Raw genomic sequence first — 19253 nt, 5'->3', positions numbered from 1 at the left:
TCATTTTTCCAACTGAGAAAATAGCTCGGTGTAGAGCACTTGGCATGCATGTAGGAGGTCCTAGGTTCAGTAGCTGCTAGCAACGCAGCCAAAGGGATGTATACTTGCTTCATCATAGAAGTTGTGAACTAGAACTGCTTGCTTGTGGCTTTGATATTTATTGTTTGAAATGCTCCTAGATGTCTCTGATTCAGATATCTGCTCAACTTCTGTAACTCTTCTAGATGAGAGACTTAAATACCTGCATCTCTAGGACCTGCCAGAGTTGAGTTTTGAATGGATGAGATAGTGTCTTTAACTGTATCTGACCTATTGGCCCAGCAGACACGCCTTCCATTCCCTTAAAAGGAAAGTAGGATGCTTTAATAACTTTGGTCAGTTATTTAATGTTTGGACATTATCGACCTACTGTTTAGATGTAGTTTTACAAATAAAAGTCTCTATTTCTTCTCTGTACTGTTCTAAATTTTAGTATATGTGCTGCTGAAATGAGCATAGCATGTTTCTGTTTCAGTGTAGGTTGACTATAAGCTTGGAGGCAGTGGGTAGGTATGGAATGAACGCTGGGACTGGAATCTAGGAGAATAGCCAGCACACGACCTCTGAGTTATTTTTTGATTGGTAAAATGGGCACAGAACCTACCCTGTGAGGATTTCGCAGCAATAAGTTTTATTGTTTGAATCTTTAGTGGCAGCTCTTCAGTGATTGTTAACTATAGCTCGTGTTTATCTTTTTAAATGATAAAGTTTTTACTTGCAATATTTTAATGCTGATTGGACATATGCAAACGACTACTGAAAAAGGCAAATTACTTTCAGCTTGCACAGAAGATGGGATTTCCAGCTAACATTGTGGATTCTGCAGCAGAAAACATGATCAAGCTTTATAAACTTTTTCTGAAGTATGATGCGACTATGGTAGAAATAAACCCAATGGTAGAAGATGCCGATGGACAGGGTAACGTATCTCCTATCAGATGCCGTGTGTCATCTGTTGTTTGTGATGCAGAACACAGGCAGGACTTGTTCCTGTGTAGCACCTTATGTTCTCATGAATTGTGAGCAGATTGGAATGAAACCTACTTAAAAAAATTAGAGTTGCACTGCCTCATATGGTGACCACCAGTCAGTCATGGGTGTCTGGTTAAATTAATGAAAATGATACCATTTGAAAATCCAGGTTAGTAGTCACATTGTTCACATCCCAGGGCATCATATTAGATGGGACAGAAATGGAGCATTTCTGCCTAGGCAAAGTCCTGACGCCAGCTCCTGGTTGGAGTAATGAGGGCTGTGGCAAGAGTTAGTTGTGATCTGGGAGAATTAGCCATCCAAGTTTGCATGCTTGGGTCTTTTGTGTGAAAGGATAAGCTCAGGCATGAAGTCATGCCAGTATTGGAGCCACTAAAGTGTAGCTGATCTGTTGTGGGCTCTCTTTAGCATATGTATAACTAGTACATCATTTCAACTGCTGTGCCCTCCAAATAGAGAGTTTGTCTTTTTTTCTTTTTTAAATGTAAGCTGTTTTTTTGTTTTTTATTTTTTGTTTTTTTCCAGACAGGGTTTCTCTGTGTAGTTTTGATGCTTGTCCTGGATCTCACTCTAGACCAGGCTGGCCTCGAACTCACAGAGATCCACCTGGCTCTGCCTCCCGAGTGCTGGGATTAAAGGCGTGCACTGCCACCATCTGGCTAAGTTGTTTTTTTTATCCTACACTAATTTCTTCTTGTTATTTGTATTAACTGCTTCCACTGCTGTAATTTATTTATTTATTTTTTGTAGGCTGTTTGGACAGTTAACTCCCCTTAAGTATTTGTAGTCTCATTTTCACTTTCATACCTACAGTTATTTCTGTTCTTTATTTAGTCATTTATATGGTAATGTAAAGAATGAATAAACTGTCTTATAACAGTAAATACAATTTGTAAAACAATGTAATGAAACATTTTTTGAAGAGTGATGGATTACCTATGTAAAGCATCTGGTGTTACTGTTCTGACTATGTTATTTGAGAGAACAGTCAGTTAACACTGAAAACACTTGTCACAGCTGAATTACAGCAGCTATGAGCTGCTATTGTGGGAATGCCTTCATGCTCTTAACTTAGTATGCTTGTCTTTTGGTTGTCTTCAGGTTTTCTTAGTGTACTTAAGTGTGTGTTTAGGACAGTGTGTGCTTACTAAAAATGGCAGTGCACAGGGGAAGAAGTACTGCAGCCCAGGACTGTCTGTATGTGCAGCGCCTACTGGGCCATACTGCACTCTGTTGGTGCCTTTCACCTCTTACCCTTAAAATACAGAAGTATCTTCTCTAGTTGTTTTGACTGCATCTGTGATTGTCTTTCATACAGAATTTAGAAGATTTTTGGGTCAAATAGTATTTTTGAGGTATGTTTTGATCTTTCAGTAATAAGATTTTGTGACATCTTTTCCCAGGTAGATTTCTTCTCATTCCATCTCTCCCATTCCTTTCTTTTTCCATTATTCTAATATATTTTCAGATTCAGTCTTGTTGCATACTGTAGCTGGAAGTTTTTCTGTGTCCCACCCAGCCACGAGGTCTCTCAGCTGCTTATAAAATAATCACTCAGAAGTTATATTAGTTACAACTGCTTTAGCTCAAGCTCTTTGTTTATTAAGAATGCTCACTTCTTTTTTGGCATTTGATCTGCATATTTTACTTAATTCTATTGTTTAATTTTGCTCACCTTGGGGGAACTTATTAAGGGTTTTAGGTTTTGGCTTAGAGTTTCTACTGCTGTGAAGAGACACCATGACTACGGCAACTCTTATAAAGGAAGACATTTAATTGGGGCTGGCTTACAGTTCAGAGGTTTAGTCCATTGTCATCATGGCAGGAAGCATGGCAGTGTACGGGCAGACTTGGTGCTGGAGAAGAGCTGAGAGTTCCAAATCTTGATAAGCAGGTAGGAGGAGGAAGGCTGTCTCACACTGGGTGTGGCTTGAGCATGCGAGACCTTAACACCTGCCTTCACAGTGACACACTTCCTCCAACAATCCACACCTACTCCAACAAGGCCACACTTCCCATACTGCCACTCCTGTGGGCCAAACATTCAAACACATGAGTGTATGAAGGCCATTCTTATTTAAACCACCTCATTCCACTCTCTGGCCCTAGTAGCCTTATAGCCATACCTTAATGCAGAAATGCATTAGGTTCAACTTTTAAAAAGTTCTCATAGTCTATAATAGTCTCAGACTTGTTTAAAAAATCCAAAGTTGAAAGTCTCTTCTGAGATTCATGCAGTCTCTTAACTACAATTCCCTGTAAAAACAAAATCAAAAAGCAGATCACATACTTCCAACATGGCACAGGATATACATTATTGTTCCAAAATGGAGGAAAGGGAGCATAGTGAGGAAATGCAGGACCAAAGCAAGACCAAAAGCTAGCTGAGCAAACTCTAAACTCTGTATCTCCATATGTGAGGTCAGAGTGCTCTTCAGATTTCCTTTCAGCTTTGTTGACTGCAACACACTTCTTTCTCTGGGTTTGGTTTCACTCCCTATTAGCAGCTTTTCTCAGCAGGTAATCCCATGACTGTGGCATCTCTAACATCTTGGGGTCTCCAAGGCAATCCAGGCTTCACTTTCACAGCTTCACACAATGGCCTCTTTGGGCCTCCATGCAGGACACCCCTGACTCATGCCTTGCCTCTGTGGCTTTCCTTAGACGTGGAGGAAGATTCTGTAACCCCTTTCTTCGATCCCTGACTTATAGCCAGAACTACGTGGCTGAAGCTGCCAAGTTCTACTGCTTGCTTGAGCTGGAACATGGCCCCCTTATTCAATTACATCTTCATTTACTTTTCTGTTTTCAGTGGTTTCCTTCACTGCCTAAACTTGCTTATCCTGGAACTTGCTTTGTAGACCAGGCTGCCCTTGAATTTAGAGCTCTTGGAGCCCCTGCCTTCTGAGTGATGACATTAAAGGGATGCACCACCACACCTGGCTCTTAGCTTTCCTTTAATTCCTTTTCATAAGTTGGAAACTTAGCTGGATTGAGTCTTGCCCTGAGGTCACCACTCTCTTTAACATCCAGCTCTTTAATCAGTTTATGTCCTTGAACACAGGATTTAGCTCCATTATACTTCCTGGTGCCCCTTTTCTCCTCATTCAATATATTTGGTATTTTTACTTGCTCAGCATTCTCTTTTTGTTATAAAGTGTTATATAATATTCACTTTATAAGAGTGAATATTAGGAACCACACAACAGAGTCTGTACTAGGCTGTTTTGAGATTTTATTTGCCAGTTCAATTAATCCAAAATTCTTCACTTTAGCTTCGGGCAGATTTTTTTGGACAAAGACAAAAAACAGCCACATTCTTATCAAAGTATCATAAGAATAGTCTCTAGGCCATATACTAAAATTTCTCCTCTGAAACCTCGTAAGCCAGTCCTCTACAGTTCAAATTACCCTCAGCACCAGTCTTCTTCCATTATTCTACTAGGATGGCCCATTAAGCATCCCTTAAAGAATTCCACTGCTTTCCTAACCCAAAGTTCCCAAATCCACATTCCTCCAAACAAAAGCATGATCAGTCCTGTCACAACAATATCCCATTCCAGATACCAACTTCTTAGGTTTCTACTAATTTGAAGAGACACCATGACCACGGCAACTCTTATAAAGGAAAACATTTAACTGGGGCTGGCTTACAGTTCAGAGGTTTAGTCCATTGTCTTCATGGCAGGAAACTTAGCAGCGTGCTGAAGAAGGAACTGAGAGTTCTACCTCCTGATCCATAGGCAGCAGACTGGGTACCACATTGGGCAGAACTTGAGCTTATAAGAACTGAAAGTCCACCTTAGTGACACTTCTCCAACAAGGCCACACCTCCTGATAATGCTACTACTCCCTATGTGCCAAGCAATCAAACACTTGAGTCTGAAGGCCATTCCTATTCAAACCACCACATATTTCAACTAGACCCCTTTTTGATTTCTTTCATTTTCAAGATGAGATTATTTCCCCATACCTCAAGAGCAGTAACTATTAATATGTAATGTGTTCTTTTGTTATTGTTTCATTTAACAACCTTTAAGCTAAAAAAAAAAAAAAAAGAGAGTTAATCCCATCTTTTGGGATGCAGAGGCAGGTAGAGCTCTGTGAGTTCGAGGCCTGCCTGGTCCACAGAATGAGTTCTAGGACAACCAGGGCTACACAGAGAAACTCTGTCTTGAAAAACACACCAAACCAAACCAAAAACCCTTTAAGGTTTTAGAGTTAATAATTTTACTTGGGTTCTGCTCTTCTAAGTATGTACTTTTTCTAATATTGTTAAATAAAATGTTTTTCTGTTCTTTTGTCTGTAAATGTGATTTTTTTTTTTTTTTGTGGAGTACACTAAGTATGAGAAAAGAGTCACACACAGAGAAAACTTACGATGTCACTTAGATAGGAAATTTTAAAATATTCAGCACATAAGCAGAGTTAGAAGGGTGGTTTCCAGGCTTGTGATGTGGGGAAATGGGAAGATACACTGGTCATAATATTAACTTTGAGCTATGAATATCTCTAAGACCTAGTTATGGCAGGTGATGCATAGCACATTAAAATGAAGGAGAGATGTTTACTTAGTTCCCAGTTTGGCTTCCCATCTGTTGGGTCCTAATGAGAGCCTCTCTCGGGAATGGTTTTAACAGGGATAGGAACATATTGACAAGTCACACCACGGGGGCAGGAAACCAAAAAGATCCTGGTGCAGTCTTGCTCTTTTTACTACAGCTTGCTCTCATATGAACTAGCCAGCTCCCAAAAGAACCATGTTAACCCATTCAGAGAGCAGCACCCTCTAATGGTTGGCTGCACTAGCCTTTCCTCGTCAAGGTTCCAGCACTTTCTACATACCACACAGGACTGAACCTCTACAATACAGGACCTTTGGGGGAATGCATGAAAACCATGTTCAGACTGTCAGCACTAACTCAGTTCTCCTGTGCAGCAAGCCCTCTTACCCTTAGAGCCGGCTTTCTTCCAGCCACTGGTTGCTGTTTTGAATGAGATCTTTGCCATCATTTCTGCTAGAGTGAGACGTTGGTGTTTACTATAGATTTTAATTCTACCTTACTGTTTTTATTTTTCTTAGTTAAAACAAAAAGCCTTTTGTGTAGCTTGCCCTCCATGTTTTTTTTTAATCTTCTTTTTCTTATTAAACAGCTTTGAATTCTGACCTTACTGGCATCATTCTAAGTATAGTAGGTTTCTATAGTAAATTTAAATAATCGATTTTTCATTAAGAAGAATATACTGTTGTAAGTACAAATGTGGACCTCTTTAGTTCTTTTAATATTGACAGTACTTCTGTGAGGTAGGTATTATTGCTATCTTTATTTTATAGATTATGAAACTAGGAATCCAGATAGCAAGCTTGCCTGAGGAATTGTGACTAGTTAGTTGTAAAGATGTGCTGTCAACCCCAAACCAGTGACCTGTAGGACTTGAGCTCTTAATTACAACAGAGTTGCATGCCAGGGATATTTATCTTAGGAAAATGTATATTGCTATGTTGGGAGCAGAAGGAGATTAGAAATAGGGTAGACTTTAGAAAGCTGTGTTGTAAGGTATAGTTACAGACATTACAGATTGACAGATGGTACATACTTAGTTTCGAAAGTATTTGTTAAATATTTATCTTTTTGTAAACTCTTGTCATAAAACATAATATATAGTGTAAATTTGGGGAAGTTTCCATATCAGTCTTTAAAATAGTAGTTTGAAGACATTTTTGGTAACTAAATTTAGAATTGCTGTTTTGTGTAGTTTTTTTTGGGAACATATCTACTGGATAGGATGAAGTATATCTCGTAATGTATACGGTGTAGTTTGAATAATTGAAAGATGGAGAACTAAGAGTCTGTTTTTTAAGTAATGGGAAAACAATGTCTAAAAACAGGATAATATAAAAAAATAGAGAGTTGGGCATAGTGGTATGTGCCTTTAATCCTAACACTTGGAAGACATAGGCAGGCAGACCTCTGTGAGTTTGAAGCTAGCCTGGCTTGCATAGCAAGTTCCAGGCCAGTCCAGACTACATAGCGAGACCCTGTCTTAAAAAAAAAATTTGAACAGATTTTGCTTCAATGGCTTATCATCCATTGTCATTGGATCTCCTTGAGGTCCTTCAGTGACTACTTCCATTCCCTGCCAGAATTTCAATCAAAATGGATGTGACAACTCAATTACAGAATTAGATAATCTGTGTACTCAAATGCTAGTCAGTAGTAGGATAGAATTTGCCCTGGAATATCAGGTAACTGTTCTCCTGGGCAGCTCACTTTAAGAGAACATAGATTTATAATATTTGCTGTTATTAGCAGATAATTTGTTCTTCATCCTCTCGGAAGAAGTGAGTATAATGAGCCAGAAATGGGCCAGAAATCATGTTAATAGTGAATCTTTGTTTTCTTGACCTTACCTCAACTCTGGTATATTGGAGTGAACATAGAGCTCTTGACAGGAAGATATTCGCTTCCTATTTGGGTTTGGATTTGGTGGCCACTCTTCCCAGTCTCAACTTGTTTACCTTTGATTAGTCTCCAGGTACACCTATGGCAAGCTCAGATGTTTGCTCCCAGAAGTTTCTAGTAAATAATATACTCATTACAGCTAGGAGAAAGTGTTAGATGCATCCTGAAAATATATTTTCTTTTCCCCATAGTAAATTATGTTTAATTATTTTGTTTAATGCAATATCAGGAATTCCTGCAGTGAGGTTAAATTAGGGATTTAAGACATTCTAACCAGGCGGTGCTGGTGCTTGCCTTTAATCCCAGCACTCGGGAGGCAGAGGCAGGTAGATCTCTGAGTTCAAGGCCAGCCTGGTCTACAGAGTGAGTTCCAGGACAGCCAGGGATACACAGAGAAAGCCTGTCTTGAAACAAAGATATTCTAAATACTGTAATAATAAACCACATAAGGACACATCTGGAACCGAAAGACCAAATGTGGTGAAGCCTAAAGGCCCTTAACTGAAGCTTCTGCATCGGAAGTTTATAGCTGTGCTCTGTTTTAATTTTTTGTTTGACTATTACATAGAGAGATGATTAACAAATTATAGGCAGAGTTAGGATTGTTTCAGTCAACGTTCCTTCTCCCAGGAATGGGCAGTTTCTTCACAGACTTAGAAATTATATTGTTTGGATTTCAAGTCTTTTATTGTGCCTTACTTTGAAAGCAATAAGATATTTATAGACTCAAGTGTCTCACAGCTTTGGCTTCTCAGCACATTTACAGCAGCAGTAAAATCAAGCCTGTAAACCCTAGCCATTGAGGGTCAATCAGTTCCCCAGGCATTATTTGTCCTTAGACTTTCTCAGAAGTCACATCAAGTGTGTAGTGCTCATAGTGAGGAAGATTATCAAATGTGATAAGCAGTTTCTTTCTTAGTAAATGATGTAAATTAAATACCCAGGAATTATGCAATAGTGCATCAATATGCAGTTCATGTAGGAAATGAAAGGTAAGAATTGTCATTTTTTTCCCCTTGTCAGTATTAGTTTAACACGATGGGTCATTTATTAAGTTAGTCACTACCTGCTCTTGTGTGTGTGTGTGTGTGTGTGTGTGTGTGTGTGTGTGTGTGTGTGTGTTTAATTTGGTTGATTGATTCTTTTATTTCCAGAGTTGTATTTGGTTCTTTTTCAGTACCTCAATTTCCTTGCTGAATTTTTCTTTGAATTTCTCCTCTGAGTTATTGATGGTTTGTCTACCTTGGTGACTTTCTTGTCTAGGTCCTGAGTTGATTTTCTCTCTTTCTACCTCTCCATGTTTACTGACCCTTTTTGAAAGTGGAACTCCGCAGTCTTTCTCTGACTGTTGAGAAGTGGTTCCTTGTGGCAGTGTTACGGTAGACTGTTGTCCCATGTGTCTGAGTTTCTTTGTTGTGTTTAACACATTTGGTGAGATGAGTGTGTCCTTGAGTTTTCTTTTCCCCCTTTTCTACTGTTTTTATTTGTTTTATTTTATGTGAGTTCTCCAGGAGAGTTGGCTTCACATGGATTTATTTTCAGAAGGAACGCTATCTACCTATAGCAAACATAGTGGCTTGATAACCATTCTGGTGTTGTGTTTGAATAGTACAAGACACTTGTGAACTTCACCTGTGCCCCAATAGGTTCAGAGACAGCAGCACAAGGGCACTTGTGGGAAATGTAGTTTATAGGTTTCTCATTTGATTTTTTTGAGGTTTATTTTTATTTATAAGTGTTTGCCTGAGTGTATATCTGTTCCTCTCATGTGCGCAGTGCCTTGGGATGCCAGAAGAGGGAGTCAGTTTCTCTGGGACTCTAGGTACAGTTATCAGCCACCATGTGAGTGCTGGGAATTGAATCTGGTCCCCTGGAAGCACAGCCAATGCTCTTAACTGCTGAATCATCTCTTCAGCACTAAGTTTCTTCTTGTAGAGCTAAGGAACCACTCAAGTAGCAAAGTGAACAGGCAATGGGCATAGGAATAAAGACTTGAAGTAAATGGAAAGGAAAGTATGTGGGTTCTGGAGTTGAGGACTAGTAGTAGAGAAAATACTGAGCATTAGGTTTACAAAAAGGATAGGCAAAAGCTTTTTCCAGAGAGTTACAGTTAAAAATGACAAAGTATAGAAGTGTAAACACTAAATTAATTTAAAAAACAAAGCAATAAAATGAAATATTGTAGTTCCTTGAACATCCTAATTAGGAAGATTAAAGATATACCTGCCCCACCACACTGGCCCTTTCTCCCCTCACTGGTGGGGTGATGGCTGCAGTCTGAGGAGACAGAGAAGTCAGTGTGTCCTTTGAAGCTGATGAAGATTTCTATGAATGACATCCACTTTCTGCCAGAACTCTCTGATCTGACTCCTTAGGCCTGTAGATTACAGCCTCATCTCTGGTGCCTTGGAGATCAACCTATGCAGGGCTTTCTGTGACAGAGGCTGTGAGGGTGTGGGAAGACTTGATCACCTGTGTTAAGTTCCAGCTTGCACTTCCCATGGTCAGGCAGTCACTGATGGGTGTGTTGGATGTAGAGACAGTAACTCTGAACATTAAACATCCCCAACTCTTCTCCAAGTTGAAAATCTCTCAGCTTCTGAGTCCTGTGCCACACTTCTGCTCTGTGTTCTTACCCTATACTGAGAAGGGTTAGGCTACTGACAGATGAAGTCAGAGAAATTATTTCATAGAGCTCATGGTGTTGGGCATGGTGTCATGTGCCTCTGATTCCTGTGGAAGATGAAGGGGGAAGACTGTGAGTTTGACTTAAAATAAGACCCTGTCTCAAACAACCAAGGGTTGGGATGTAGATCAGGGGTAGAACTTCCCTACTATGTGCTGTGCTCTGTGTTAGATGCACATAATACCTCAAAAAAAAAAAAAGTGAGGGAAATAAAGGAGTGAATGATAGGAGCAAAATTGGAGCACATAGTTTAACAGGTTGGTAATTGCTAAGTACTTTATGCTTTATCAGCCATTTACAGTCTTGAGGCTTGGAGTTTTTCTAATTTTTTTTTTTTTTTTTTTTTTTTTTTTTTTTTTTTTTTTTTTGCTTTCTGAATCGCTTTGGACAGTCTCGAACTCAGAATGCTGTTCTCCTAGTCTGTTCGTTCCACTATTCTACTTCTTATTCTTAGTCTTTTAAAATTGTGAATTACATTTTTAGTTCACAAGTCATAATAGAAATAGGCAAAAGCCATCTGGTCCATGGGCCATAGTTTGCTGACTCTCACCTCTTAACATTCAAGTCTTTAGGGTTTCTGCTGCTAAGGATGAGAAGAGGGAGGAGAAGGAGGAGGTGGGGGGGGGGGTTGAAATTAGCATCACTATTAACACTATTTTGCAGGTCAGTGGGATTTAGCCATTATGAAAGGGGGAGTGGGTTTAGGATTTACTAGAAAACAGAATATCCTTGAGTGATAAGAGGGCATGGTATCTGGGCTCAAGGGAAATATTTTTAGCTAAGAACGCAGCCAGTTAATTCTTAGAAAGGTTAAAAAAAAATATGTAATGTCTTTGAGGAAAGTTTTTTTCTTTTTTGTTCTTTGGTTCTGGGATAGCTGCAGAAAAAATAACTTTGGGGTATTTTAAATTCCTATTTTTCATTAAGAAACAGTTTGAATTCATCGTGAATGTAAATTGAAATATTTTGAATAAATAACATTAAAATGTGCTCTTTACCCTTAAACTAGACTGTGTTTATGTTGGATAGTTTGTTGTGTCTGTCATAAAATTAAGATTACTTTCCTCATTTTCCTCTCTAAGTGCTATGTATGGATGCAAAGATCAATTTCGATTCAAATTCAGCCTATCGCCAAAAGAAGATCTTTGATCTTCAGGACTGGAGCCAGGAAGACGAAAGGGAGAAAGATGCAGCTAAAGCAGATCTTAATTACATTGGCCTTGATGGGAACATAGGCTGTCTAGGTACCTACTGTGTTTTCATGTTACAGTTGGCTTTCAAAAACTTAATGTATTTTCTCTGTTCCTTATACAAATCATCTTTCCCTCTTGATAGTAAATGGTGCTGGGTTGGCTATGGCCACAATGGATATAATAAAACTACATGGAGGGGCTCCAGCCAACTTTCTTGATGTTGGTGGAGGTGCCACAGTCCAGCAAGTAACAGAAGCATTTAGGCTTATCACTTCAGATAAAAAGGTAAGTTAGGTGGGGCTTATGTGTTAGAATTGGAGTTGTGAGAAGTAACTTGATTAATTGGTAGATGTCATTATGCTAATTCATCATTAAAATTTAGAGTACTACAATAGTTTGAAAAGAGGAATTGAAATCTTTAAGTGAAATACAAGTTAGAGAACCTTTGACAGAATTAATTAATGTTGAAATTTAGCAAACAGTGAAGAACTTTGATAAAATTAGATAAAGATATTAATGCTTCTGATAAGCTAGCATGGGAGCCACTCATAAGGAAAATAGTCTTGGTATTATTTGACTGCAGAAGCCTGGGATTGTGAAACTATATGTACTCATGCATAATTACTTAGTTCATTAATAAATATTGTTGATGTGTTGACAATATTTAGGTTTTTGGCATTAGACTTTAGGAAAAAGGAAATCACAGAAGATGCTAGAAGGTGGAAAATATTCCTTGTTCCTGGATAGAATTAAAAAAGATTTTTTTTTTACTGTTTTTTCCTTGGAATCTCATAGAGTTATTTACCACAAATATATATGTGTGTGTGTGTATATACATATAATATATATACACACATATATGTATATATACACATATATGTGTGTTTATGTATATATTACACTAAGGATTCAGCTGAAATGAGGCGCACTGGGAGCTGGTGCAGTTGTACTGCAGGGGCAGTGGTTAAGGCTTTTGGGATCGATGTGCTGAACTGAGTTGTGTTGACTGTGTAGTATACAATTGGCTGTAAATATGCTTACTTCTAAACATTTTATTTTCATTCATGTATATGTGTGTGTCAAGTGTGTGTATGTGTAAGTGGGGACCCATAGAAGCCAGAAGAGGAGCTCCTGAAACGGGAGTTACAGGTGTTCCTGAGCCACCTAATGTAGGTGCTGGGAGCTGAACTCTGGTCCTGTGCAAGAGTAGCAGTCACTCTTACCTGCTGAACTGTCTCTCCAGCCCCAGGATGTTACACTTCTTCAAATGATTCGAGATGCATTTGAAAGTCCTCAGCATTTGGAAAACTTAAGTTCTTAGGAGATTGGGAGATGAGGAAGCAGAACCTGTCCCCCCAGAGTTGTACAAAAAGAAAAGCTATGGAAAGAGAGAGAATAAAGTGATAGAAGTAAGATCACATCAGGAGAGAGAGGTTGGTGTCTGGGCAGACAGTTTAGAGAAGTAAGACTATAGGCAACGGTGAAGAAAGAGCTCCTGAGATTGGCAAGAGCAGCTTGTCAGGGATTGAGTTTTGATTAGCTAAAGGGGCTGTGATTCAGAGGAGAAATAGTTGTGTTATGACCTGGGGTTGAGTCAGTCAAACATTGGTTGTATTGATAGGGCTGAATGATAGCGACTAATGGTGATGCTTTCTTTCTGTGACATTGCTGTAGGATATGATCTGAAATGATTGTTGGTAAATAGGAGGAAGTAGATTGAATTACAAGGTTTTATTGTATGGGATATAGTAGAAAACAAATAGAAGCGGGCGTTGCAATTAGCAGAAGTAAGTTGTTGTGGTTGGTAGAGGACTGAAAAAAAAGAAAATGATGGTTTTATCTGAAAATGTTTCCATGGAATTGATTTTTATAAGACACGAATACTGCTGTTTTGGGAGAAGAGGACAAACACTTATTCCTTTAATTTACTTTATTGATAGGTGCAGTCTATTCTGGTCAACATTTTTGGAGGAATCATGAGATGTGATGTTATTGCACAAGGAATAGTAATGGCAGTAAAAGATTTAGAAATTAGAATACCTGTTGTGGTACGGTTACAAGGTGAGTGTTAAAGGTGTTGTTTCTAATTGTTTAAATGATGCAATTGTAAGGAGCACAGTTAATTTAAAATAGAATTTTACAAATAACTATGTCCTTTCAGTGAAAGTATTAAATATAAAACTTGGAAACTGTGTTAGTTATTTTTCTGTTGCTGTGATAAAATACCATGATCAAATGCAACTTAAGGCATGGGTAGTGTACACCTTTAATCCCAGCACTCGGGAGGCAGAGGCAGGCGGATCCTGAGTTCAAGGCCAGCCTGGTCTACAAATCGGGTTCCAGGAAAGCTGGGACTACACAGAGAAACCCTGTCTCAAAAAAGCAAAACAAAAACAAAAAGGCAACTCAAGGAAGAGTTTATTGTGGCTTACAATTACAGAGGACAAGGTAGCCATAATAGTGGAAAAGGCACTGTGCAGGAGCAGGAAGCTGAACTCCCATCTCAGTCACACACACAGTGATGTACTTCCACCAACAGGTCTCTCTGTCCTAAAGTTCTGTAACCTTCCCAAACAGCGCCGGCAACGGGGGACTCATGTTCAAATACGTGAGCCTGTAAGGTCATCTCTCACTCAGACCACCACAATGATTTATTTATTTTTTTAAATTTACTACACTGGGCAAAAAATGCTCAAAGTTTTGCTTTGTGTAATATGATGTGTTAGACTTTTCTTCTGGACTACCAGTCAGCTCCTAAATCATGACACGGAGAGTTATTATTAGTTATGGATGCTCAGCCTTATCTGTTTCTCTTTGTGTCTTGCCTCAGGGCTTTTTTTTTTTTTTTTTTTTTTTTTTTTTTACCTTTCTTTCTTTCTGTATATCTTACTTTCCCACTCTCTCCGTGGGTGGCTGGCGGTTGCCTGGCTTCTGGCCCCAGGCATGTCCCTCTCTTTCTCCCTTGTGCTCTCCTCCTCCTCCTCCTGCCTAGATTTCTCCTGCTAATTCTCTCTGCCCGCCAGCCCCACCTAGCCCTCTCCTGCCTAGCTATTGGCCCTTCAGCTTTTTATTAGACCTATCAGGTGCCTTAGGCAAGCAAGGTGAAATAGATGCATCACATCTTTACATAATTAAACACGCATCCTTACATAGTTAAACAAATGCAGCATAAACAAATATAACACACCTTACACAGTTAAAGTAATATTCCACAACTTAAACAGATGTTACACATCTTTAATAATTAAAATAATATTCCACAACAGTGATGTGTTTTGTGATTTTTCTGAGATTCTGACTTATCTTTTATTACTATGGATATGATAAAATGAAATATTTCATAAGGCAGTTTTAAGCTCTTACAGTATTTTTCTTAAGTATTTGTGTTAAATAATAGAAGCTCCTTTGCTGAAATACTTACAGTGTGAAAAAGATTTTAAATGCTTTTGTGTGTGTATACATATATACACACACACACATATATGTATATTTAACTCATTTACTTATATTTGTGTAAATTGTTTCCAGGTACACGAGTTGATGATGCTAAAGCACTAATAGCAGACAGTGAACTTAAAATTCTTGCTTGTGATGATTTGGATGAAGCTGCTAAAATGGTAAGTGGGCTCTGATTATCCAAGAAAAAATTTGTATGGAAAGGATCTATCGGTCTTTAGATTCTAAAATGATCCAGCAAAGTATTAATACTGCTAATATTAGTGCTTAGTCTAAATATATGGAAAGCAAGCTTAATTCTGGGGAGTGACAGCAATCTTCATATTGCTAAGATGGAGTTTGCAGTGGGGGATAAAGATTGTACTCAGCCTCAAATGCAACAGGAAAGGCGGGGATTTCTATCCAAGGATCCAGACCAGGTGGTCAGCAAGTGGGAGATTACTAAAAGAAATCAACGTAAGAGATTCTTGTTCAAACTGGACAATGCAGGAGAGTTTGGAGGCAATGAGAATTGAAAAAAAATATTTTTTTTTAGAACTTTTTATACCTTATATTTATTGTTCATCTTAAACAATGGCCAATTTGTGCCCAATCTGGTCTAATCTATATTCTTTCCTATTCTTCTCTCAGTTATTATTAGTTAGTAAATCTTCATGTATATCATTTTATACATCCCAATCATGCATATGAAGGTGAAGTAGTATAATGATGTAAGGAATTGCTGTTGTTTAAATAGGACCTTGACCAGCTGGTAGTTGGAGCCAGGTAGTGGTGGCGCACGCCTTTAATCCCAGCACTTGTGAGGCAGAGGCAGGTGGATCTCAGTGAGCTCAAGGCCAGCTTGGTCGACAAAGCGAGTTCTAGGATAGCCAGGGCTAGATAGAGAAACCCTGTCTTGAAAAACCAAAAAAAAAAAAAAATAAAAATCAAATAGGATGCTGGCGTGCGTATTGTGAAAGTTCAATAGTTATTTCATACCATCTAGGTTCTTTGTTAGATGTGGGGTCAAACTCTTTGTACTGCATGCAGTTGGGTAATATATAACTGCATTTTTAAATCTGTAGCCCTCCTGTTTTAAAGTAATCCTTCTCTGGAGTTTGTTAAATACTGTGTTAAGGTCCTGTGGAGTCTCCCTTGGTCTGGATTTAATGGTTGCAATCCTGGGTATTATCTATTTATTATGTTCTTCTGTTCTCTATATTTTCTCCTAAACTGGAAGTTCAGTCTGTAGTATTGACTAGGTGTGACAATGCTTCCCGCCCAGCCCCCCCTCAAGAAGTCTCCTGATGGTAAAATTTCCATGTATGGATGAAGAAATAGCTTATATAAATTCACTTATTTAAAGTCATATTTCTATAACCCTAGACTCTTTTTTGTAACTACTTTACTGGAGAGAAGCTGAATTTTGGTTTTAGACATGTCTAATTTGTATGACATTTTGTATGGAAACAGATATTCTCATATCTTACAGGGCATTGGAGTTTTTGTTGATATCATTACCTCACAGAAAACCTACCAGCAATTCTTATATCTAAACTCCTACCCAGTATTATAAATTAAGCTTGTAAGCTTTTTCAAAGTAGATTTTATTTAGTTGTGCTTTGAATTGTAATATCTTACGAGGGTACTCACTGTCTTTGTCTTCAAGATCAAATTTAGGTAAGATGTATCTAGTTATATATCTTTATCAGAACATATTTAGTTGACTATATGTTATGAAGAATGTCAGACTTAACAGTCTTGCAAGTGTCTAAGACAGTTGTACCATCAGAATAGAGACAGTTTGTTGCTTGGCTTTCTGAACTCACTAACAGCTGCAATCGTCAGAGATAGCCGCCCGCTAGTGTTTTAAATGAAAAATATTCTGTATTCATTTTGCCTTGGTTTATAATGTGTTCACCTTTTTATGAACATAGAATCAGAGATGCCCTGTTCTCTCTTTCAGGTTGTAAAGCTCTCTGAAATAGTGAGCTTAGCTAAAGAAGCCCACGTGGATGTGAAGTTTGAGTTGCCAATCTAAGCAAGAACTTGGTGACTGGCTGAGGTGTTAATGTGCTGTAATTCTTTATTATACTGTGGTCTCAGCTATTGTCCCTTTTTTTAGTGTGTGGAGAATGTACTCGCCATATAGCGCCTCACAAACCTTTAAAAGCATTTGGTCTGCATTTGATTCTGCTGCTCAGAATGAACTGTTGGTATAAAGAATATATGATGCAAAGTGCTGGTTTCTTTTGTTGCAACCATCTTTTTTGCTTCCTCTACAGAATGTCACTTAGAGTACACCTCTTTTCTGTTGGATACAAAGTTCTTCTTTGCTAAGAGTCCTATAAATAAAATAACTACAAAGATAAAGCTTTATTCTTTAGTATGAAAATATATCTAAGAACTGCCTCATTAGAACAGTGGCATGTTAAAACATTGTTTTGTGTAAGAAATATTTATCGACAGCATCAAATAGATCCTAACTGTATCTTAAATGTATCAATCATTATTTATACACAGAACTTTCAAGCACTCCTCAGAATATCTTCTAAGTCTTTCAGAGAAGTAACATGTTGATTATTTGAACATCATTTTCATCATTACAGGACAATGAAAACTGCAAGTCTTCATGATTCTGTGGTGGTAAAAACACCTGCAGGTTGAGATCTAAGACATTTATTAAGAACTTGCTAGGCAAAATTAAGATTGCCAATATAAGTTAATAAACGTTTCCCAATGTAATTTGGAGTAATGTATTTTCTTTTCTTTTGAAATAACAGTTGTAGGTGATTATTTTAGTAAGTAGGTTTAAGGAGCCAATTTGTAGATTGTACAGCTGTATGTCCCAGTACATGCTCTAAAGCTTTCTATAGAGGATTCAGTAGAATTCTGCTGTTCACAGACATCCTTTCTAGTATATGTATCATTATTACTTCTTACATGTATGTTTGTATCTTTCAATTTGGGAAGGTATATAGATCCTTTTTTCTTTATGGCCCTATGTACCTCTTCCTTAAAAAGCCCATTTTAGCACTTAAAATCTCTAGTTTATAGTTAAGTTAGAGTCCATATACACTACACTAGTTTCTGTGGAGACTGTAACAAATTTTAAGTGTGTGTATGTGTCTGTGGTTATGTAGATGATTTGGGGGTTGGAATATATGGCCTCCTGTGCCAGGCAAACACTTGACTACTGAGCTACAGCACTAATCCTAATTTTGCCTCTTCATTGGCTTGGTAGATCCTAAATCTCAGATGTGTGTGGTCGGGAGGGAAAGCAAAAACTAAACTAAAGCTGCTGGTGTTGGTGACATGTACTATCCAGCGAAGAACTGTATTTAGAGAAACTGTTAGACCAAGGCCAGTGTAAAGGACTGTAGTGAAAATCTGTGCTTTCTGTGGAAACAGGAAGGAAAAAAGTGTGTGCTAATCAGTTTTCAGATTTTAGTAATTTGTAGTGTGAAAAAATGTAAAATTGAAGGTTTGATTTTCAAGAGTTGAAAATGAAAGAGTAAGACAGTAGTGTTGATTTAGAAGTTGGTATCTAAAATGACATTGAAGAGCTGGGATTACAAATCCATGAGTTCCTGGAAACCAGAATCGGCCTCACTGACTAACATCTGTACTCATATAGGAGGGTCTCTGTTAGCTAGAGCCAGCCTGGTCTACATAATGAATACCAGATCGTATTCTGCTATCTCCTTCATTGAAGTCGTGTCCCGGTCCCCCCCCCCGCCCTCCCACTTCCTGACTCTCCAGACACTCCAGGTTAAATATACACGTCTAAAATGTCAAAGCTAGGCTCCCACATGCTAGAGAGAACTTAGTGTTTGTCGTCCTGGGCTTGGTTATGTCTCTCTGATTTAGTTTATTTTCCAGTTTATTCCATTTTCCTGAAAATTTCCCAAGTTCGTTTTTCCTTACAGCTGATTAAAATTCTGCTCTGTACATGTAGCACACTTCATTATTCATCAGTTGATGAGTTTCTAGCTATTGTTAGTAGCAGCATGACATGTTATGCAAGTCTCTATTACAGGTAGGATGTGGAGTCCTTTGGGTATATGATCAGAAATGGGCCGGGTGTTGGTGGCGCACGCTTTTAATCAGCATCAGAGCAGAGCAGTGGATCTCGTGAGTTCGAGCAGCTGTGCTACAGTGAGCTCAGAAAGGCAAAGCTACACAGAGAAACCTGTTCAAAAAAAACAAAAAAAAATGGTATTGCTAGATCATACGCTAGTTCTTGTTTTCGCTTTTTGAGAAACCTCCACACTGATTTTATAGTGGCTATATTAATTTACACTCACATAAACAGAGGCCAAGTGTCCCCTTTCCCCATCTTTACCAGCATTTGTTGTCATTTGTTTTCTTGATGATCACTGTTCTGAGTGGGGTGAGGTAGAATCTCAAGGTAGTTTTAACTGGCATTCTCTGATGACTGAA

General features: G+C 38.4%; 1 protein-coding gene across 1 annotated transcript in view; it reads left to right on the top strand.

The window, feature by feature from the left end:
- Nucleotides 1-17555, top strand: part of Sucla2 (succinate-CoA ligase ADP-forming subunit beta) — a 47569-nt gene extending 30014 nt beyond the window's left edge. The window contains exons 6-11 of the mRNA XM_028877655.2: nt 820-958; nt 11265-11426; nt 11518-11660; nt 13316-13436; nt 14904-14992; nt 16777-17555. Of these exons, the coding sequence (XP_028733488.1) occupies nt 820-958; nt 11265-11426; nt 11518-11660; nt 13316-13436; nt 14904-14992; nt 16777-16851 (729 nt within the window). The 3' untranslated portion in view covers nt 16852-17555. The remainder of the gene's footprint in view (nt 1-819; nt 959-11264; nt 11427-11517; nt 11661-13315; nt 13437-14903; nt 14993-16776) is intronic.
- The last annotated feature ends 1698 nt before the right edge of the window (nt 17556-19253 follow it).

Source organism: Peromyscus leucopus, chromosome 9 (assembly GCF_004664715.2).
Source record: "Peromyscus leucopus breed LL Stock chromosome 9, UCI_PerLeu_2.1, whole genome shotgun sequence".
In the NCBI taxonomy this organism is placed as follows: Eukaryota; Metazoa; Chordata; class Mammalia; order Rodentia; family Cricetidae; genus Peromyscus; species Peromyscus leucopus.
Note: the sequence above shows the minus strand (reverse complement) of the source record. Positions and strands in the feature narration are given on the sequence as shown.